Below are 23248 nucleotides of genomic sequence, written 5' to 3' on the forward strand. Positions count from 1 at the left end.
GTTAAAAGTAATCATTTTCTAAGTGGCCATACTTAAATTCACTGAACACTTTGGGGAGTGAGTAGAAAATGGAATATTGTGATTAATACTAACTAAGAAAACAAAAACAAACAAACAAAAACCAAATGTGGGAGGAAAAAAGCAGTTGAATAGTGCATCCCTCTAGTTTGTTGAACTATATGCTTTATGGGGGCATTCAAGTTGACAATGCCAAACTAAGAATGATACTACCAGCACTACTTTTCATATCCTAGGTATAGTATTTCCTAGTCGAATAAGGTGGACACGTGATTATCATGAGATAACAACCTCTTATACAAAGTACTCTCCTTTCAAAGGTGATCGTTAAAATCACCTGGAAAGTGACCAAACCCTCCGGATCCGAGCTTTGCTACGGCATAATGATGGCCTCTGCAAGAACAGCACACAACACTTCCCTTCAACGGGGAAAGAGAACACAGAGGATGTGGCCATGTGCAGAACCAGAATGGAAATCAGGTCTATTTCTGCTACAATTTTAATTCCTTATTTTTAAATCCAGGGCATAGTTTGTTTAGCAAGATAATATGTCTTTAGGATTCTGCAGACCAATACAACTGCAAAAGAATAATTTGGGGAGGCTACCCAGGGATACCATCTTTTTCTTTTGCCAAGAAAGAACATTAAAATGTACTACTAGCATCTGTTATCACTATCATTTTATAAAAAAAAAGAGCTTCTGTTAATGTAGGAAAGATTCCCAGAACACAGCCAAATTGAATAAATGCAGCTTAATAAAAATACCTTGGTTTATGATTTATCTTCTTCATTAAAACCTGCAAGAAAAGCAGCTGCCTACCTGATGCTGATTTACCGGTCATTGGGGTAGGCAGATTTGGTTCTCGAGGTGCTGGGCCCCCTTGGGCATTCTTATCCCACAGATTCACATTCTTGTAGTTATAGCTGTTGGGGTCTCCCCATGCTGAAGTGCCATCATCTATGTCCATTTTTCTACTAATTGACTGTGGGGATGGCTCTTCCCAACCACTGGGTTCCTCATCCTTAGGGGTTACTGGCTGCGGCCCGCTGCTCCAGTTGCAATTGGAAGGTCGTCCATTGCCTGGAGGTGGTGGGGGTGGGCCTCCCCATGAACCAGAAGCCTCTGGTTGTGGTGGCGGTGGCTGCTGTGGCTGCTGTTGGTGCTGTTTGTTCCAGGAATTGGGCTGTCTGCCTGTCTCAGTCCATGCTGGAGATCTTTTGCAATCTTCCCACCCACCTTTGGAAACTAGGCTTGCATTCCCACCATTCCCCCAAGTTCCAATTTCATTCTGCCCTCCTTCGCCCCACCCAGACACAGGTTTACTTGCAGAACTTTCCCAATTGCTGTTTTTTGCTTGATCAATTTCCTCTCCCCAACCATTCTTTCCACAAGTCCATCCTTGACTGGGCTGGCGCCCACCTCCCCACCCCTGATCCTTGCTGGAATTCTCATTCCAAGAGGAAGATGCCTTTTCATCTGGTCGACACCCTCCCCAATTGGAAGAGTTGTTGTTCTTATAGTCATTCCAGCCTCCCGTGTTCTTGGGGTCTTTCCACTCTGTAGAGGCTGAGAGCTCCCCCCATCCAGACTTCATTTGATTGCTTTGGCTGGGTGCATCTCCCCAGCCCCCTGAGTTCTTGGTCTGTGTGGCAGCGCTCTCCCACCCCTCAGTTCCTTTGTCAGATTTCCCCTCAGGCCTTGGCACCTCTTCAATATCCCACACCGTGTCCTGCTTAATTTGAGTTTGGCCCCAGCCGGTGTTTGAGAGCACCCTGGGGTCCAAATCAGTTCGGCTCAAAAGAGTCTGCAAGACAGCCTGACAATCAGGATGTGTGGGCCTATATGAGCGACGGCCAGAATTATGACTGTCACTACTTCCTGCTTTGTGGTTGCTTCCAGTGCTTTGACCTCCAACTTCACTTCCTGTGGAGCTGGAAGATCTTCCCCAACAGGGAGCCTGGGCATTGCCTTGGTTTTCAGGGAGGGGGTGGCCCTTTTGATTGTCCCATGCTCCAGTGCTAGAATTTGGTTGGTTTGGACCACTCCATTCTCCAATTTTCAACTCATCAGACCCAGTCGGCTGTTTCCATTCTCCCTGAGAGACCCCAGATGTCATTTTGTTCCCTTCACCCCATTTGCTGTCATTAGAGTCCTGAGGGCCAAAGTTCCAGGACCCACCCGTAGACCTGTTATTGTCCCAAGAATCACTTTTTGACCCAGTTGACTTCTGAACAGAAGCTCCTTTCCAGGAGTCCTCTCTCTCTTTTCCATTGTTCCCATTGTTTCCAGAATTGCTTTGTCCAGAGGCTGTGTCAGTTCCAGAAGGCCCCCTAGCTGCACCCCAAGATCCAACACTCCCAGTCTTTCGATCTCCAGTGCTTTGTGAAGGGGCATCAGTGCTCCTGGAGGCGTTCCCCAAGCCCATTCCAAAGGGCATTCCCTTATTCTCCATGGGGTTTGGTGAACTTAAGTTCAAGGAGTTAGTGTTTCCATTTTTTGGTCCATCAGTGTTATGAATTTGAGCCTGTTCTCTGCCAGAGACAACAAAATTAACACCCGCATTTTCCATCTTTGACTGCTGTTCCCTGGATGCCTGACCTACTGTGCTAACCTGTGCACTGGAATTACTAGTATCCGTTTCCAATGCCCCTTTCCTAGAATTTCCTTCTTGAACCAGTGCTGGCCAGGCAGATGGGTTGCTATTTGGGTTAAAGTTGCTGAAGCCAGAGCCAGGTCCAATTCTATCTTGACCACTCACATTCCTCCAATTTCCTAGTCCATTGTTGCTCTCTGCAATAGAGTTGGAAGATTGAATAGATTTAGACTTAGGGTCAGATTTCCAGACCCCAAGATTACATTCGTTCCCAGAACTTGCAGACTGGCACTGGCTCCCTTTTCCTTTGTTATTAGTGGTGCTTCCTGGCAGAGTGCTCTTCTCAGAGCCAGGGTTCGAGGCACTGTTGTTATCGGTGGTGTTTTCGGAAGAAGACTCAGTATCTTTGCTGGCAATACAAGGCCACTCTTCCATGTCAGACCCGTCTACAATCACCTTGTCCCAGATGTGAATGGGGTTGGGGGAGGTGCCGTTGTTGGAGGAGGCTCCCGGGCCCCAAGTGGAATTTGCATAATTTGAAGCAGCAGCACCTCCAAGGGTTGACTCTGGGAAAGAGATTGTCTTATCAATCACAGATACATATGCATGCTCTATTAACATCTCAAGCTCAAACCGCTCCCATGAGAACTTGTCACATTTCCCCACAAACTAGCTTATCCATCCAGTTGCCTGTCTTAGTGAACTGTACCACTCCTATTTTAGTCATCTTCTCTTTCGTCTTACCTGGTTGGTGTACTTGCTAAATCTAACTCCACACCATCTCTCAAAGCTATCCCTTTGCCATTCCTACTGACAGAGAAGGGCCTTCTTGTATTGAGACAATGCAACAACACCCTGCTTGCTCTGCATCTCCAACCTACTCTAAACACTCCTGGCTGGAGGGACTTTTCTAAGGCACATCACTTTATTGCACAAGAATAAAGCTGAACTCCTTGGTCTGGAGTTTGATCAAGATACCCCATGACCTGGGACCCAGTGACTTTGCTAGTCTCGTCTTCCACTATTTCTATGTAGACATCTACATTCCATACTACTTGACATTCCACAACTAGCATCAGCACTTACTGTTTTTTCCTCCTAAATTCATACACTGAAATTTGCTCATTTTTCTGGGCCTAGTTCAAGTGCCACATTTTTGACTGAAGTTTTTTATGAGCTCATCAACCAAAAATAGTCTTTTCCTGTCTAGAGCCATTTTGCTCAGTGCTAGAACACTGTGTTCATGTCTTCCCTCCCCTATGTTAGTGCTTTTTAGGCAGAGACCCTATATCTTGTCTCTTGCTAGACCCTATCTTGCTAACATTTGAATTCTACAGTGTCCAGTCCATCGCTGCTCAGTGAGCATTGCCTGAATAATAAATGCCACCAAGCTGGATGCCAAGGGCAGACAAGCATGAATCAGTGTGTATGCCCAAGGAACTTAATCTGATGAATTAGTCTGGTTTAGCACATATTTTGGTGGAATTTACCTTATTTGGTGGAGGGAAAATGACATGTTTTAAGCCTGATAATTTCTTCGAAACTTATTTAACTCCTTTAACCAAGCAGCTTAAAATCAATATGAAGTTGAAAAAAATATTACATAAAGCCATATAAAATTAGGAAGCACAGAATCTCAAATTCTTAAAATTTAGGGGCCTCCTTGGTTTTAAAAATGTAAATAAGAGATTCTGGCTCACACTGGACCCGTGTCCACATCAAGGCCTGGCTAGACCGGGCTGCAGAAATCAATGCCAGACACACTGCCCCTCACATACTTCCTCTTGTATTTGGTTATAAGGGGCCAAGAAGGAAGGGCCAGGAGGCCTTCCAAGGGCTTTGGGCCTGGCCTAATGGTCACCACAGGAAAGACTCATGCATAGGGCTTATCTCTGCATGAAGCCTATGTCATCCTAGGTTTCTTTCCACCCTTACTCTGCACATGAGACAGTAAGAGAATTTTCTGGGCAATTCTATACTCAAACTTAGATTAGAATAAAGCATCCTAATAACAACCACAATTCAGGGCCTTTGCCAATGCTTAATGGTGCTCAAGTTGAGTTTTAATACAATCTCAAAAAAAAACATTTTAAGAGATAAGTTGAAATCTATTAACGAGCTAAAAATATATATTTGAAAGTCCTTAGCTGTTAATTAATTTAGTATTCACACACTGGGGAGAAAAAAAAAGTCACAAAACTTCTAATAGAGCCCTTTAGCTAAAGATCCTTGTATCTACATACAGTTTTTATTAATGTTCAAAATCAAGCCCACCCCCCCAAGAAATACTGCTTTAAAAAAATCTAAAAATCCCCAAATTCTAGAGAGTAATCTAAGAGACCATTCTTTCTACCTGCCTAGCATTCTGGGAGCATAAACATGAGCATCTAAGCTTCTGAACACCCCCTTGCACTAGCCCACTTCCAATCATACTTGGAGCACATACTTGTGGTGACAGATAGAACAATGGAGGCTTAAATTTGTAACGCTCTTGTCTGAGAAGGGAAGAAAGACTCCAGAGCGATGACAAACAGCAGCTATATTAACCTCTCCTGCCAAGAGCACGCACTCACTGGACACTAAAACCCAGTTTCAGCAGAGAAATGCTGATGTACATTTCATACTGGGATCCTTTCCCATCTTTTCAATAACTCCAATAGTCTTTATAATGAATGTTTTTTGTGGACTTCACATCAGGCAATAAAAGTGCTCTCCCTCTCTAAAGCTGCCATGAATACAGGTCGGTGACACCGATTCCTCACCTGGTGCAGTCCCACTCTCACTCTGCAGCAGCGTTCCCGTCACTTGTGCGTTGTTTGGATTTGCTCCAGGTGCTGTGGAGGGAGGAGGCCCTGCCCCACCCCCGAGGAGCATGCAGGATGGTGGAGGGGGCTGCCCACGTTTTAGTAACACTTTGTGGTCCTGCTGGCAACGGAATCGCGGAGGCACCTCCCGAGGCATGTAGCGGGCGGCGCTTGGCGGTTGTCCGTTCGGCACTGCCACCCTTTTGGCATTGTTGCCACCATTGACTGGTGGCGATGGAGAGCTGCCAATTGGGCTGGCGGCCGTTGGTTGGCTTAAACTTGGTTTCGTCACTTCGGGCACTGAAAGAGATTGGGAAACAATCTTTGAAATCAAATACATTTTTTTAAAGATTATTTTTAAGAGTGCTTACGTGGGACCAATTACAATAAGACAATCCAATAATCCTACTCCTTATGGACATGGTCTTTCCAAATTGCCAGCATCTTTAGTTTACTGAAGGTAGGGTGAAGGTGGGCGTGATGGTGACAAGTATTCAAAGACACCAATATCATGCAATTCCATTCCACTAAGAGGGAGAGGGAAGCAATAGTGGAATTTCCTGAAGGGCTGCCCAGCAGCTCTGAGGGTACAGTACATATGGTTCCCAGGCAAAGTCTTTGGTAAAGGTTTAAGGCTTTTAGCCCAAGGGACCCTTCCTGTCATCCACATTCTTAAAGACCTACCTCTGAGAAACTTTTCTCAAAGTCCCTGGACTAGGTAGGCTAAGCACCCTTCACTTGTGCTCCTGGAACACGCCGTCCATCTCTCTTTACCACTGAATTTTCCATATTATTTTGAAATTCTCCCTTTATAGGCCTTTCTTCCTCATCACATCTTAAGTCCCACAAAGCCAGAAATACATCTTTCATCCTTTTTTCTTAAGGTCTGCCACAGGGAACCTCAATCTAGAGCAGTGGTTCTCAACCTTCCTAATGCCGCGACCCTTTAATACAGTTCTTCATGTTGTGGTGACCCCCAACCATAAAATTATTTTCATTGCTACTTCATAACTGTAATTTTGCTACTGTTATGAATCATAATGTAAATATCTGATATGCAGGATGTATTTTCATTGTTACAAATTGAACATAATTAAAGCATAGTGATTAATCACAAAAACAATATGTAATTATATATGTGTTTTCCAATGGTCTTAGGCGACCCCTGTGAAAGGGTCCTTCGACTCCCAAAAGGAGTTGCGACCCACAGGTTGAGAACCGCTGATCTAGAGGATCACAAAATCAACTCGTTAGTTACTACAGCTACCTGAACTCAAAGACTCTTGCTTGGCACTGTGTGTAAATACTAGAAATGTCATAATCATTTTGCTTTTGCCCCACCTCCTCCCATTTTAAGTGTATCATGTATGTTTTTTCCAACTCTTTATTTACAATAAAAATTTCAAAATGTAGATACTTTCCCTATTGACTTTAATAATTTAATGTTTTCGCTCACTTTAAAAAATGGCAAAAGGAAGTGTGGGGATGTGCTGGGTGACTGTCAAGCTATACTCTGCAGGACCCTCGGCTCAACCCTATGGGGGCTGTTCTTCTGGATCTGTACCTTCTTTGCTTCATCCTACCAAAAGACTGCCACCCTTTCCAAGAAAATTTACCTGGCAAATAGAGGCTGGCAGTAATACAGAAACAATCACTGAGCCTGATAATTCAGATGATTCTGAGGCCAAAATCCCTGACATCCAGAGTAATGTTAGGGCCAGCTCTGGTGGCAGTACCGTTCTGACTGCTGAAGTGATGCTGGGCCAGCATGTCACTCGTTGAACTGGCTCCTTTATGAGGAGAGAGATACATCATCAGAAATCAGGGGGCTCAATCTATACCCATTGGACACTGGAGAGTACTCTGAGTAATAGAGAAAGGAGCAGATGCCTGAAGTAATGTCAAAGCAACCCTGGGGTCTAACCTGAGCCCATCAGGAGGCTATACTGAGCCTCCCAGTAAGGAAGGTAGGTCAGAATAAACATGGCGAGCAGAATAAACATATGACCTAAGAAAATAAACTGGTCATTGTCTAATATTTTTAACACAGCACCCTCTGCTATAATAGCCAATGGGTAAATAAATGATAAACTGATGAATAAAGATGAATTATTTAATGATCCATTTTCTATCTGTGCCTGGAAGATTCGATACCACATGGCATTCTCAATCCCCGTCCCCCATCATGAGAATACACAAGAAGCAGGCAAAGGCTGGGGGGGATTCTTCCCAAGTGGTTTTTAGGATGGAAGGAGCTAGGTTCCTATGAGGCTGCTCTTCTACAAAAGGGCTAGTCTTTAAGTTAGCGAGGTCTGTTACAGCCTTGACTCATTCCCCTAAGATAGAATAAGACACACTAAGACCAGCCTACTGCATTGAGGTCTGAACACCAGTTCAACTAACTTTACAATACTCACAGAACAACCAAAGAAATCTAGTGGGTACCACACATTGTGCAACATTCCCTGCTGAAGCACCTCAGGGCATTTCCCCACCATCACATCAGAGATAGAATGGATCATAAATTATTCATTTACTCCCCAAAAACATTTACTTACTCTAAGGACTGAATATTTTTCCCTTTCCGTTGCCTTAATTATCTTATACCATTCTCATCTCAGTTTGAACTTCTAATTGCCTCTATTTCTGGAAAACTTCAATAAGATGCTACTTTTTAAAAGATAAAAATATTAAGAATATTCTGAAAAAGGCAGAACCAATACAAATTACTATTTTCTTTAAATACCTTGAAAGGGATTTAAAACATAAAAAAAAAACACCCACATAAAAAACCTAAAAAATGTTTAAAAGTAGTAAATACAAACAAGCCCTAGAAAAGACATTATTTTAGACTGAAAATTTCTTGTGAAGAACAATCAGTTAAAATGTAGTACAAAAAAAAATCTCAAAGATTAATGACACTGTGAGTGGCCCATGCGCATTGAACAATTTTCAGTAACCTCTAAGCACTGTCTCCATCTCTTTACCTTCCACTCACTCCCCAAACTCAATGTACACTGGCTTTTGCCCTAACATCTCCCCTAGGAGCTTCTCTCCTCATTAAATCACAGTGACCTTCATTGCTGTCTAATGCAGCGGTTGCCAACTGGTGGTCTATGGACAACTGGTGGTGCATGAGGTCTGAAAGGTTGGTGCAAGCTGGTCTAATGGGCACTCACTGGACCTTTTCTTCAACTTGACATTACTGGCTATTTCCTTCCTCTTTGTTTCTGTAAGACTTACTCCAGCTCACTCTTCAGATTTTCTCTCTTCCTTTTTGCAGGTTTTTCATACTTTTTTTAAAGAATTTTTTATTTTTTTTTAAATAAGTTTGTCTCTATTTTTTTTTTGTATTTTATTGATTTTTTACAGAAAAGAAGGGAGAGGGATAGAGAGCTAGAAACATCGATGAGAGAGATCGATCAGCTGCCTCCTGCACGCCCCCCAGTGGGGATGTGTCCGCAACCAAGGTACATGCCCTTGACCGGAATCGAACCCGGGACCCTTGAGTCCGCAGGCCAAGGCTCTATCCACTGAGCCAAACCAGTTCGGCTATACTTTTTTTTTTTTAAGATTTTTTTTTTTAAATTGAGTTTTAGACAGAGAGGAAAGGAGAGGAAGAGAGAAACATTAATGTGACAGTGGAACATCAATCTGCGGCCTCCTGCACGCCCCTATACTGGGGATCAAGCCCGAAAACTGGGCATGTGCCCTGACCAGGAATCGAACCAGCAACCTTTCAGTGCACAGGATGACACCCAAGCAACGAAGGCCACACTGGCCAGGGTGGTTTCTCATACTTTGGTCAGGGGTCAGTAAATTTTTTCTGTAAAGGGCCAGAGAGCAAGTATTTTAGACTTTGCTAGCCATATGATCTTTGTCCTGACGATTCATTTCTGTACTTTTAAGACAAAAGCAGCCACAAACAATGTATAAAATGAGTAAATGTGGCTGTGTTCCAATAAAACTTTATGACACTGAAATACAATTTTCATACCATTTTTACTGTTGTAAAATTGTTCTTTTATTTCCTTCCCAACCATTTAAAAATGTACAAAACATTCCTAGCTCACGGGCTGTACATCAACAGGCAGGCAGTGAGTCAGATTCGGCTCAAGGGTCACAGCTGGCAACTCCTGCTTCTGACTATACCCTTAATAAGAGTTGCAAGATGGCAGCTGAATTTGGTCATAAGTTTAAAAAAAACCTTAATGTGAAGGTTAGGCCTGCACCCTTCCCATATTTAAGTTATTTGACCACAAACAATCCCAAGCTTAGGCTTTAACTACCACTATGTAAAAATCTTTCCCAAATTACTATCTCCAACTCAGAACTCTTCCACCCTTCCTGTCACCCTCAAACTTGATACCCTGCTCCCCTCCCATTATCGTCTGGTTCAAGGAATGGAGTCATTATCCAACCAGCTGCTCAAGTCAGAAACCTGGAAGGTGTCCATTATCTAATCACCATTATATTCTACTGAACCAAAGCATCTTTCTATCACCACTGCTCCTAAACAGGTTCAAATCCTCATTACCTCTCATCTGGGCCACCTACCTGAGCCACATGTCTTATAATACCTCACATTCATTCACTCCCTAGAGAAAGCCAGTTCCATCCCTGAAGAAATAGCTCCTACCACAGTGTTAGAACACACAGGTGTCTCTTCAAGGTGTGAAGGATACTGCAAGTAATTTAGTTTGTTAATTACTTACTTGGGGAAAACCCCCACCTCAAATATCAATAAATTAGAGTAAACTCAAAATTATCCCAACCACCAACATGCACTCACTGTAATATGCCTTCTAGAATAGGCTCAAAAACCAGAGTTGTGACCAATGCACTGCAATGGTCCATCACCCCAGGTACACTAATGGAAAGATGCTGTCCTGCAGGTATGTCCCAAGAAGGTAAAGGTTATTATGAGTTACTGCTCTGGACAACAATATGTAAATTTTTTAAATTTATATTGAGCTGGAAGCTTTTCTGTGTTGCTTTCACTCATCATTGGTACTTTTGGGATAAGAATGGGTCTAAATGAACAAAACATCCAGCAGACATCTACCAAGGAACTGCTAAGTGTTAGGCACCAGAGGAGCCCTTAAATCTTTGAAGACAGTTACTGATCTTCCCCCCCGTGGGAAGCCTTCCCCTGGGGGTTATATATCCCTGGGTGTTTAACTTTCCTAGAGGTGACACAGGTTCACATTTCTTAACCAATCTGGCCCAGATGCCACACCGTCCACAAAGGTTTGTCTCTGTTCTTTCCATAATGTGGTGCCTATTACGGGAACTGAACATCCCTTTCTAGATACCATATTTTTACTAATGCATCTAAGGTCAGGTTAGCTTTTATAAACTAATCATTTCATAGATAATGCCCATCGAGACAACCATCACCTGAATAGTTTTTTAACAAAGCTAAATTGCTATGTCTAAATCCCTCCATTAAGTAGTCTATCTTTTAATTTCTAACCTTACCCTTCACCCCTGTTAAATCTACTGCATCAATCCCAGAAACTCAATTCTAAATATCCAAAAATGGGCGATATTAGCTTCTACCTGAAGTGCTTTTTATTATCTGTTACCTGGGTAGGAGGACCAACTCTAGTCCATGCCTTCATATAACTTGCAACAGAAATCCCTGTCCTGTTCTCTCCAGAATTTTCACTTAAAAAAAAAAATGATGGAAGAAGAGTTTTGAAAAAGTTGAGTTCAAAATCGTGACCCATATGCTTTCAAAACAAGTATCACTTTTTCTAAACTTTTTTACTTCCTGAAAAAACGTAAGGCTACTACAAAGGCTACTACAAACACCATGACAAGTACTTTTTATTTGTCACTACTGCTCTTCAGTGACTTCAAACAACCAACTTTAATTACTCTACACCCACTCTCACTTTTCAAGTGCATTGGAGGCTCAAGTCAGCAAGGGTGTAAAATCTAAACACAAAAGATTCTAATGACTTAAAAAGGAAAAACAAAACCCAATTTACCTTTGGTTTTTTGTTCCGTGACCTGCAAAATAAATGAAGAGATACAAGTCAATGAGATTTGCTTTCTAATTTGATATTATAAGACAACTTTAATTCCAGTAACTCAAGTAATTCCAGCTACCAGATACACAGACATAGTTCAAAATCCAGAAAAAGACGCTGCGAGTCAGTTCAGACACCCTTCTAAAAACAGTGGCCATCATAACTTACATGGCATCATTATGAAGGACACTAAAAGTTAGAACAAAAAGCATTCCACTCTCATTAAATGATGAAGTCCTTGAACCAGGAATGCTGTTTGCCATTTTGATTGTTAATGACTCAAGAAAAGCACATGGATGTGGCCCAGAAACTAAATTCGCCAGAGGGACGAAAAGATTCCCCTGTGAGTATGGACTCACACACTTGATCTCAAATCTAGAAAGCAAAAGTTCCGAGGCCCATCACCAAAGGCATCAGAGGTCATGCATGGTAGGAGAACAGGATTCAGAATCAAGCTGTGCTACTTCCTGGCTGTTCGATCTGAGTTTTCTATTTATCTGTTGACTGGAGATAATAACAGCATCTGCTTGCAAAAGGTTGTTGTAAAGATTAAACAGATATGCTATGCCAACGTTCAATAAATGTTGGCTATTTTTATCAAAGTTTATGTAAATCAGTATGAAATACAGCAAGAGTGAAATATGTAAATTTTGAACAAATAAAGGTTCCTTTGTTAAAAGTATTTTTTTTTTATATAGTCACTGATATATCTTTGAAAGTGATTAACCTAAAAGGTTGGACAGGCTGAATATAATGATGGGCTATTAGAGAGTTTGGAAAATTATGATTGGGAGGCATATGAAAAACTGTTCCTGCTAATAAGACAGGAAAATAAAGAAGGGTGTCTAATTATACATGCCCTATAATACTAAAACAAAACCACCAACGGGCATGCATAAAAAAATATCCAAAAGAAAATACTCAAAAAAAGTGCTCCAGAATTCCAGTTGTGTTAATCTTACATTATTGAGATCATAGGTAATTTTGAACCCTTTTCCCAAGAGTTAATCTTCCAAAGCATTTTTATATTGTGTCTCTGACTTTCACAATAAAAATATTCATGTAGAAGAGATTTGATTATTTGTGACTACTAATCATACTAAATTACTGCCATAGGTGTTCATAAAAACATGCTCATCTTTGGAGGGTTATGTCCTGTAGCGAAACAGCCCATTTCACAATAGATTCCAGCACACCAGTGTCAGACATTGAATCTCAACTACTTGTGTGACCTCCTGGAGTATTTTTTACATTCTTGCATTAAAAGACAAGCTAATTCTACGGTACTGAATTTCTGGTAGACAGTGTTTCCCAGTACTAATTGTTAGAGAGCTCAATTCAACTGTATGCTTTTTGTATAACCCCATTTATCCAAGAATGAACAGATCTGTATCCACATACCAATTCCTTACGGCAATTTAAGGTTTATACTGTTGTAAATATTTCTTAGAATGCCATTATGAAGATCAGTTATACAGAAAGTCAATGTCTTCCCCAAGTGTAAGCGACAAGCCCAAATAATGTAGATGTGTCTTATGATGTGGGTTCTGTTAAAAGAGATGTCCCCCAGATGGTGAAAAGCTGGATGATCAAAGCATGTGTTCTGCCAACACTGAACAATGATCCTTTAGCAGCATCAGCCTACCGAAGGTTAATGGAATCCTTCTTTGACACCTCTCTCATGAATGGAAATCTAACAGTTTACTCAGGGATAGCTCTAGAAAGAACAAACTGCCACAAACATTGAACACAATGGGAAACGGTCATGTTTAATTTCTGTGTCAAAATAATTTAATTTAGGTTTAAAAGTCAATTCTTCAAGAAAATTATGTTGCCAGCACTCATTCTTGACTATTCATTTATCAAATATTTTTCTGAGTGACCCTTATGCACCAGGCACTCACTATCCTAGTTACTGGAAATGTAAATATGAATAAAATCTTGAGAAACTTACAGTCTAATGGGGAAGACAAAAGCAAAGAAGTGATTATAAAGCAATGGGCTAGGCAGCAAAAAAGATGTGGAAGTGCTAAAAAGAACCACAAATGTTTGCTGATTGACTGACTGAAGGACTACATAATAGAACCTCTGGCACGTTCTACACAATTCTTTGCATCATAGCACATTTTATGCCTCCCAGCTGAGGTGTCATCCTATATAATAAAAGCCTAATATGCAAATCGAATGACCAGCAGAATGACTGGTCGCTATGACATGCACTGACCACCAGGGGACAGACGCTCAATGCAGGAGCTGCCCCCAGCCCACAGGCCCCAGGTCGGCCAAGGTAGTTGCCAGTGGGGACCTCCCAGTCGCCCTGCAGATCGGCCCTGATCGCCAGCCACGCCTGGGGACCCTACCTGTGCATGAATTTCGTGCGCTGGGCCTCTAGTTTCTATAATAAAGTTGAAAACTACTAAGACAATCACATGGTAAGCTTTTCAGTCTCTCCTTAAAACTGCTAAATCACAATTTCATTCTGAAATTTCACAATAGTTTAGTATGATAAAACAATATCAAAGGCCATGTGTTGGCCTAGATCCCATGTCAGCCAATCTAGAACATTTTTTGAACAAAATGACTGAATTTTTATTGTTCCGAATTAACCATTTGAAATTTTACTTATGGTGATTTTCCCAAAACTTAACCAATTTTTCATGCAGATGCAAGCACACATAGACAGACCATCCAGCTGAATAAACTACATTCTCTGCATAAATAATCCCAATTCACTCTAAAATTTTTTGTAAATTTACTGACTTGAGAGATAGATAGGTAGATAGAGAGATGGGGGGGGGGGGGGGAAGAGAGGAGAGAAACACTGCTTTGCTTTCCCCCTTATTATGTATTCACTGCTTGATCTTGTATGTGCCTTGACCAGGGGACTGAACCTGCAACCTTGGTGTATTGGGACAGTGCTCTAGCCAACTGAGCTACCGGGCCAGGGCCCCAATTCACTCTTGAATAAATCCAAACCATCTTTAATTCTGATCATTTTTCCATTAATAGGATCCACAATGAAAGTTTACAGATGCATTCTGTATTAATTGTTTCTAGATACGGACATTTTCAAGTTAAGAGAACACTATTGTCTACAGAAGGATGAGAATGAACTGCACATAACCTAGTCAGCTGCTCTAGTTGGCATCTTCTTGTTCACAGCCTTTGCTCAAGTACCCTAATGTCCAGCCTATTAACTATCCGTTCCCACAGCTGCAAAATACAATTTTTATACCAGGTTAGTAAATGAAATGCGAATGCCCTAAAGGAAAGGAAGCCTTCACTGAGGTTCACTCTCCCATCACTCCAGTTGGAGGGTCAGCATGTGTGGGGCATGGGCAATGCCCTTAACACTGTATGGCGGGTGGGTGGACCTGCTTATTTGCAACCTCAATGTTGTGGAATGTGGCTGCACATCCAAAAGAAAGTATTTAAAAAGCATCCGGGTCATTATCTAACAACTTTAGTCAAATTCTTTACTATCAATTTAGACAATTCTAACAAGCTTAGGTTAGAAGGAACACATTAGAAGCAGGTACCCTAATAGCAGGAAGATGTGATGGTAAGCACACCACTATAAATAGAAACAGAAACAATGAAAAGCAGACAAAATCTTAAAGAGCACAGCAATCTATTACGGCACCAAACAATAATCAATATTCCTTTTAATGAAGAAAAGATAAAATACGTTTCATAGGTTTAATATGGCAAGATCATAGGCATTCCAATTCAGAAAATATTTCCAATATTGTTTTACTGCTGGCATTCATAAGTGAACTAATTTCAATAATTCAGAAAAGTGAATGATGGGAAACGCTATATCCAACAATGCTGGGAAAACCTGCAGTGTTCCTTTTACCTTATATAGCATTGGCTGTGTTTGCCTTGAGTTTGTTCTAAATATACAGCTCCCTCTGAACCTTTTGGCAGTTTTCACCTCCCTAAACTTATCTTCAATAACCTGGGACCACAGCAGGGACCCTTAAACCTGCCTCTCACGGGGAGCCCCCGCTTCCCAAGTGCTTCAGATAGTAGTAACAAGAACAGGAGGAAAATCAATTTTGCCTCCAAAAAAGAATAGAAGAAAGCAACCCTGCCAAGCCAAAGCCCAGGTGATGCTTAAAGGAGTGGCAAGGTGAGGGAAATGAGCTCAGACAATGTCCAGGGCAGGCAGGCATGCTCTGCCATGAAGGGAGCCGGGCAAGGGGCTCAAACCATCTCTACTCCAACAGCCCCATGAGACAAACACTTCAACTAAGACTTTTCAGTTGACAGCTGTTTGCCCTTTTATTCTTTTAACATCTCCTTTCCCCCAAATCCCTCAAAGCTATGCAATGCTCTCTTCCCCAAAACACTAATTAAGCAGGCCCATCAGATCCTCTAGGAGGGAGGTTTCTTTATGCGATTATCAAAAGGTAGGATCATATAAATGACAATGCTGGAGGTGGCCAGAAGAAGAGCAAACTGCGGTAACTTTGAAGCTATTCTATGGTATAAGCTTGCTTAAGAAAATGGAGATTAATTATGACACAAATAAGGAAATATGAGAAGAATTTAAGTGTTAGTAAATGTCTTGCCTTTTTCAATATAGTAAACCCTTGATTTTGTGGAACTTGATTTAATGAACAAAACTTCCGGTCCATATGTCACATGTGAAAATCAACACCTGTTAGTTACAAAATGATTTTAACGAAGATTTGCTTATAATTAATAGGTTATTTGTTGTTATTAATTCACTGTTATTTTTAACAAATTTTAGTGAATAGGTCATATGTTGGAAAAAATAACAGTAATTTTGCTGACATAAATATTACATATCTATAACTATCGTCTACATACTTAAATCAAGAGTCACAACTTTTAAACAAAGCCTGGCGAATGATTAGCATGTGATCACACCACATCTTGAGCATGGTAACTGGTTTTATTGTCAAGGGGTGTGACTTTCTGCTGCAGTTTGTTTTTTTTAATAGTGTGAATGCCATTTTTATTAAAAAATATGTATGAATCCAGAATATACCAGTTTATTACATAATAAAAATCCAGCATTCAATTCAACAGAGAGAACAATTTAATCTAATAAAAGAGAAACATGCAAATTGACTGTACCTCCGCGACACCGACAAGCCATGCCCACAAGCCAATCAGGAGCAAATATGCAAATTAACCCAACTAAGATGGCGGCGGCAGCGGAGCTGAGAGCAAGCAGGAGGTTTGGGTTGCCCCCGGCAATGGAGGAAGCCAAGCTTCCTGCCTGCCCTGCTGGCCCTAACGCTCCGCTCAAGGCTACAAAGTTTCAATTATAGAAGATAAATCCCAGATACCTGCTTCCAGCCCACGGCCGTGGCCAGCCTGAAAACGGCCCTCAGCCCCTCACCCAGGCTGGCCAGGCACCCCAGTAAGGCCCCCCACCATGAAGGGGCTGTGGCCAGCCTGAAAACAGCCCTCAGCCCCTCACCCAAGCTGGCCAAAACCCCATGGGGTGAGGGTCCCCACTGGGGGGCTTGACCAGCCTGCAAACAGCCATCAGCCCCTCACTCAGGCTGGCCAGGCACCCCAGCAGGACCCCACCCTGATCCAGGACACCCTTCAGGGCAAACCAGCCGACCCCCACCTGTGCACCAGACCTCTATCCTATATAATAAAAGGGTAATATGCAAATTGACCCTAACAGCAGAACCACTGGGAATGACTGGTCACTATGACACACACTGACCACCAGGGGGCAGACGCTCAATGCAAGAGATGACCCCTGGTGGTCAGTGTGCTCCCACAGGGGGAGCTCTGCTCAGCCACAAGCCAGGCTGACGGCTGCCAGCACAGCGGTGGTGGCGGGAGCCTCACCAGCCTCCTCAGCAGCGCTAAGGATGTCCGATTGCAGCTTAGGCCTGCTCCCCGCTGGCAAGTGGACATACCCTGAGGGCTCCCAGGCTGCCAGAGGGATGTCTGCCAGCTTAGTCCAGATCACCCCTGGGATCGGGCCTAAGCCAGCAGGTGGACATCCCCCAAGGGGTCCCAGACTGCGAGAGGGCACAGGCTGGGCTGAGGGACCCCCCACCCCCCGAGTGCACAAATTTTTGTGCACCAGGCCTCTACTGTAATTACAGTGGGGCCTTGACTTACAAGTGTCCCGACTAACGAGTTTTTCGAGATACAAGCCGTCTCTCGGCCCATTTTTTGCTTTGAGTTGCGAGCTAAAATTAGGGTTACGAGCCAGCTTCAGATACCCCACCGCTAGTTGGTGCAGCGAACGTCACAGTGAACGCCACAACATCAGCCCAGCATCATGTGTCTCACTCGTTCACTTTTTGATTTGACAAACGAGTAATCTGAGTCATGAGCTCCGTCACGGAATAAATTAAACTTTTAAGTCAAGGCCCCACTGTATAAAAAAAGAACTTTAGGACATAGCTTCACTCTATAAACCAAATCTAGAGGAGGAGGAAGACTGAGTTTGGCATCACAGAGGTGATGTTTTTGGAGCTCATCTGGTATGTTTTAATTGTCAAATGGCTGTATTGAATAGTCAGATTACATAGCAGCTTATTAAAATGGCCAGAACTTTGAATTAGGCTTTGCAATTTCTTGTTGTGATATCAACTTAGCTAGTATCAAAGATTAACTACAAAAGAAAAGATCATGGGCCCTCACGGGACTGTGTGTCTAGTACCCCTAACTCTCTATACCTCCCTTTGCTGCAGCTTCATTCAAGATGTGCCGTTCAGAGCTGCCTTATTCTAACTTGTTTCCTGGCACAGTTGATTGGTCCAGGCTTAGGCATCTGAGATAAGCTGGCTTCCTCTGTAGCAGTTTAACTTGAGCCTGCTGATGTTCAGACCTGTGCTAGGCCACACCTCAGCTGTGTGCATTTGTTTATTTGTGGTGACTAATGAATGCATGCATTACTAGACCTATTCAGTAAAAATTTAAAATTACTATAATACACATAGAAAAATTTTCTGTGAAATTAAACTTTTCATGCATACTTAATTTTAATTACACAAATGTGTCTACATAAGTAAAAACATGTAAACTAATTTGTCAAATTTTTAACATACGCATTCAGAAAACCAACTTTATTATATAACGGACTTTTGACTTTAGTGGACACACCCTTGTCCAAATTAGCCCATTATATCGAAGGTTTACTGTATTGTTTACTGCTGTTTTAATAAAATCAGCTGAAGTATTATTAGACTTAACTGAATAAACCCACCTTCTGAGTGGCTTCTTTTTTCTTTTTATCCTCTTTCTTCCTTTTCTTGTCTTCCATTAACTGTTCTTCCCTTTCTTGCTCCTTCTCTCTGTTAAAGTAATGTCAGACCAGAAAGTTAAATATCTGCTTGTAGATGGTGTGTAATGCAACAATTCATCTCTGTGACTGAGTAGAACACTGTATTTTATTTAAACTGAGAGAATGCAAAAACCACATTTAGTTATCCCTAATTTTGATTTGTTGCCCCTTTTGCAAAACATGACATTAAGTTTGGCTTCAAAGAAGTCCACTAAAGTGAGTTTTTTGGAGATCTTCCTAAAAGAACACACACACACACACACACACACACACACACACGATTAATGTATTTCCATTCATCAAGGAACGTGATGTGAATATATGACAATATCCAATTGGCTTCTTCTGGCAATATTCTTCACAAATAACATAGACTATATTAATTCAATTATGGCACAAAGGTATTTATAATTTAGATGTTTCCCAAAACATTTTCAGAGTGATTAACATAATACTCTATGTCATATATCTTGTGTTTTTAAGGCTGAGTGTCCTATATATCAGGTACTTTTTATTGGGTGAGTTCACAGTTTGTGCACCGGGCCTCTTCCTGGCACACCTGAAACAAGACAATCAGGTTTTGCTCTCCTCAATTAAAATAAAAATGATACATAATAATAAACATCCTAGTTAAAGAAATGTGATGAATCTTAAGAAACTAAGATAATGTAATTTATACCTCATATTTGAAAAGTAACTTTAAAATTTAATATTTATTCTAATATATTACAGAATATAACCCAACATGTATTCTAATGTAATATTTTATATATATTAGAGGCCCGGTGCACGAAATTCATGCACAGGAATGGGGGGCGGGGTGTGTGTGTCCTTCAGCCCGGCCTGCAACTCTTGCAATCCGGGACTGCTGGCTCCTAACCGCCTCTGCCTGCCAGCCTGATCACCTCTAACTGCCCTACCCTGCTGGCCTGATCACCCCTAACTGCTTTCCCCTGCTGGCCTGATCACCTCTAACTGCTCCCCTGCTGGCATGATAGCCCCTAACTGCCTCTGCCTCAGTCCCCGCCATCATGGATTTGTCCAAAAGGAGGACCGGATGACTGGAAGATGTCCGGTTTACCCGGTCTAATTAGCGTATTACCCTATTATTAGTATAGATATGCCAACTTTTACTATTATGTGTCAACTGAGAAAAATGCATAAGCAACCACTGTTGCAACTTCAAAGTTCAAGTCAGGAGACCCCAGATGCTTGTTTATTGAATTTCAGAATTTGAAGGCAAGTTGGAGATATACCGGTAGTTCCCAGGTCCCCAAGTACCAAACAGTACTAGTGATTTTAGGGGATCAACACATCAAATCCATGGTTTCACAGATATTATCTAGGAAAAAGCTAAAAGTCAGATAAATTAAAGAGAAATGTTAAGGTAAAAGTTTGCATATGTGGCAAAAATCACAAAGATGGTTCCTGAAGGACTCAAGTTTGGGGAGTGGAAATCACTTTACCCATACAGAAGGAACTGAGGACCAACCCCAAGTGAGCTCTCATGAATATGTAATTAATGCTGTACTTACATAAATCAAACAGCAACAACAGAAAAAAAATGTTTTACCTAGATGTCAAGTTTTCAGTGGCTCTGTCCACATTCACATTTTCTCCTTGTATAACATCATAAATATACAAAAGCCTAATGTGCACAATTCACACTCTACAGGTAACTTCCATGAAAACTTTAAAACTACAATCATGAAAGAGATTTTATTGAAATTTCTTAGGTTTAGAGCTGGATTTCTTTGGAGTCAGATTATGTGTACATCAATCTCAGTGTGGAGCTCTTGGTGAAAACCCACTTGCAGCCATGCATTAAGAAAATGGAGTTACAAAAACTGGCAAGATGGATGTTGACCACCTAAGGCAGGCTGACCACAGATCCTGTTATATTTGGTTCCTAGAGCCTCTTGCTTCCTCTAGATGCGAGTGGAAGAAGATGGGGTTTCTTGTGACTCAGATACTATAACTTGGTTTTCATATTTTAAAGTGCAACTGATTACTGAGAAAGAGCAAACACAGCATGAATATCTCCTACTTAAATAAACGATGCTTTAAAAAGTATTAAGTTGCATTTTTCTAAATCTACTCTAAAATTAAAAGTTCATTTATAAAATGCAATGTAAAAGAAGCGGTAAGTCTTTAATGAGATACATTCTTAAAAAACAACTAACCTTTTCAAGTATTTTTTCCTATGAACAGGTAATTTAGGGAAAGGAATTGAAATTCATGTTCACTACAAGCAGATTTACTTCCAAAACAAATATTTTACAAAGCTTTCCAGGAGACAGGCTGTGCTTTCACTCTGATCTTTCACTGTGTATACTGGTAGAATTGAGTCTTCTCTTTAAATTTCACTTCCTTCGGAAGAATTTATTTTCTAAAACCAAACCTGAATTAAAAACCTGCCCTTCACTTAATAAAGGATCACATAGTGTGGGGTTCACTTTTTTCTAACTGAGTTGTACTCTATTTTAGCTGCACATTAGCATTGTTTGGGGAGCTTTAAAATATCCCAATGCTGAGGCAGAGCCCAAGCAGGGTGAAGAAGGCATCCATGCAGGGAAGGCATCTAGGTGGTGGTGATGCAGGATTGGTTACACAAAGGGTGTCTGATCAATAAATAAATATAGCTGAAGGTATAGAGGGGATTAATGGTGAAGAGCAAAAAAATAAAATGTTCTCTGTAAAAAAAATAAAATAAGAAAATTAAATAAATATATTAAGGATAGTGAAAGTTAGGTTTCTCACTATTGCAAAAGGAGTTACCAAAATGAAAAGAGAGAATGCACCCTGTGGAGTTGGGTCAGAATTAATTATTGGCATGAACTCCTGTTTTTTTTTTTTAAATATACTCTGAGCTACCTGCATGTTAATAATCACTTAGTAGCTGCCTGAGTAATCAGATCGACTGTCATTGTAGCACAGTGCTTGGGTTCAAGTAACCCTTATTTTACTTAATAATGGCCCCAAAGCACAGGTTAGTGATGTTAGCAATTCCAACATGCTGAAGAGAAGCCGTAAAGTACATGGGTTAAGTGAAAAAGTGTATCTAGGAAAAGACATAGAATTTATAGGGTTTGGCACTCTCCATGGTTTCAGGAATTTTGGAACATATCCCTTGTGCGTAAGTGAGGAATATATCTGCGCGCGCGCGCACACACACACACACACACACACACACACACACACCCTAGCTCTATTACTTGAGGAACAAATATCTAAATACCAATGAACATACCTAGCATCCAGATTGTGGCTTCTAAATACATTATTCACTAAAAAATAGAGTTCTTTGGAAAAGAGCTTATCTGGAGGTTAGGGCAAGGAAAGTACAATATGAGCCTGGACTACTTGCTTGTCAAGAAGAAAATGCTCAAAAAATGATGAGACAGGTCAAATGGTCATAGAAAGGCCAGTTGAAGGGGATCCTATAAGCTAAACCTGGGAAATGTATTCAAAAGAAAAGCCTCAAAGCAAATAACTAAATCATTTAACAAACATACACCAAGTTACTACTGCATTTCAGGCACTGACCTAAGCACTGGGGAGGAAACACTGGGTGAGAGAGAGACAGTCCCTGCCCTCAGGAAGCTGACATTCTAGACAGGAGACAAAGCAAACAGGCAGTGCCAGGAAATCATTACAAATGCCATGAAGAATATAAAACTGAGAAAGGGACCAGAGAGTGACTAAAAGGGAAAGGACGGGGAAGAGGTTGGGATACTTTACATAAGATGTTCACCAACGGCCTCTCTGAGGTGTTTATATCTGAGTAGAGACCTAAATGGAGAAAACTATCTGGGAAATGAGTGTCTGCCCAGGCAGAGGCAATCTAATCTAATAAAAGACAAACATGCAAATTGACCATACCTTCGCTATGCCTTAAGCCACGCCCATCAGCCAATTAGAGCATCTATATGCAAATTAACCCAACCAAGATGGCGGCCAGCAGCCACGGAGCTGGAGCAAGCAGGAGGCTTGGTTGCTCCAGTGATGGAGGAAGACAAGCTTCCCGGCCGGCTCTGAGCTCCACTGAAGGCAACAAAGTTGCAATTATAAAAGATAAATAAACCCCAGATACCTGCTTTCAGCAGGCCGTGGCCACGGAGCTGGAGCGAGCAGGAAGCCAAGATTCCCGCCTGCCCTGGGGCTCTGAGCTCCACTGAAGGCAACAAAGTTTCAATTATAGAAGGTAAATAAATCCCAGAAAAAAAAAAAAAAAAGAAAAAAAGGAGAGACTGGGAGCTTCCATTGCCGGGGGGCTTGGCCAGCCTGAAAACGGCCCTCAGCCCCTCACCCAGACTGGCCAGGCACCCCAGTAGGGACCCCCACCCTGAAGGGGGTGTGACCAGCCTGCAAACAGCCCTCAGCCCCTCACCCAGGCTGGCCAGGCACCCCAGCAGGACCCCCACCCTGATCCAGGACACCCTTCAGGGCAAACCAGCCAGCTCCCACCCGTGCACCAGGCCTCTATCCTATATAATAAAA

At 41.7% G+C, this 23248-nt stretch overlaps 1 protein-coding gene across 5 annotated transcripts in view; it reads right to left on the reverse strand.

Annotated features, from left to right (window-relative positions):
- Positions 1-23248, reverse strand: part of TNRC6B (trinucleotide repeat containing 6B) — a 218175-nt gene that overhangs the window by 57987 nt on the left and 136940 nt on the right. For 4 of the 5 annotated variants that reach the window (XM_023762248.1, XM_023762245.1, XM_023762247.1 and 1 more), the window contains 4 exons: positions 18671-18758; positions 11413-11434; positions 5375-5716; positions 839-3178 (listed from right to left, as the gene is read on the reverse strand). In XM_023762248.1, the coding sequence (XP_023618016.1) occupies positions 839-3178; positions 5375-5716; positions 11413-11434; positions 18671-18758 (2792 nt within the window). The remainder of the gene's footprint in view (positions 1-838; positions 3179-5374; positions 5717-11412; positions 11435-18670; positions 18759-23248) is intronic. The other variant, XM_023762246.1, reaches the window with a different exon arrangement.

The sequence above is a fragment of the Myotis lucifugus genome, unplaced genomic scaffold (genome assembly GCF_000147115.1).
Source record: "Myotis lucifugus unplaced genomic scaffold, Myoluc2.0 scaffold_239, whole genome shotgun sequence".
NCBI classification, from domain to species: Eukaryota; Metazoa; Chordata; class Mammalia; order Chiroptera; family Vespertilionidae; genus Myotis; species Myotis lucifugus.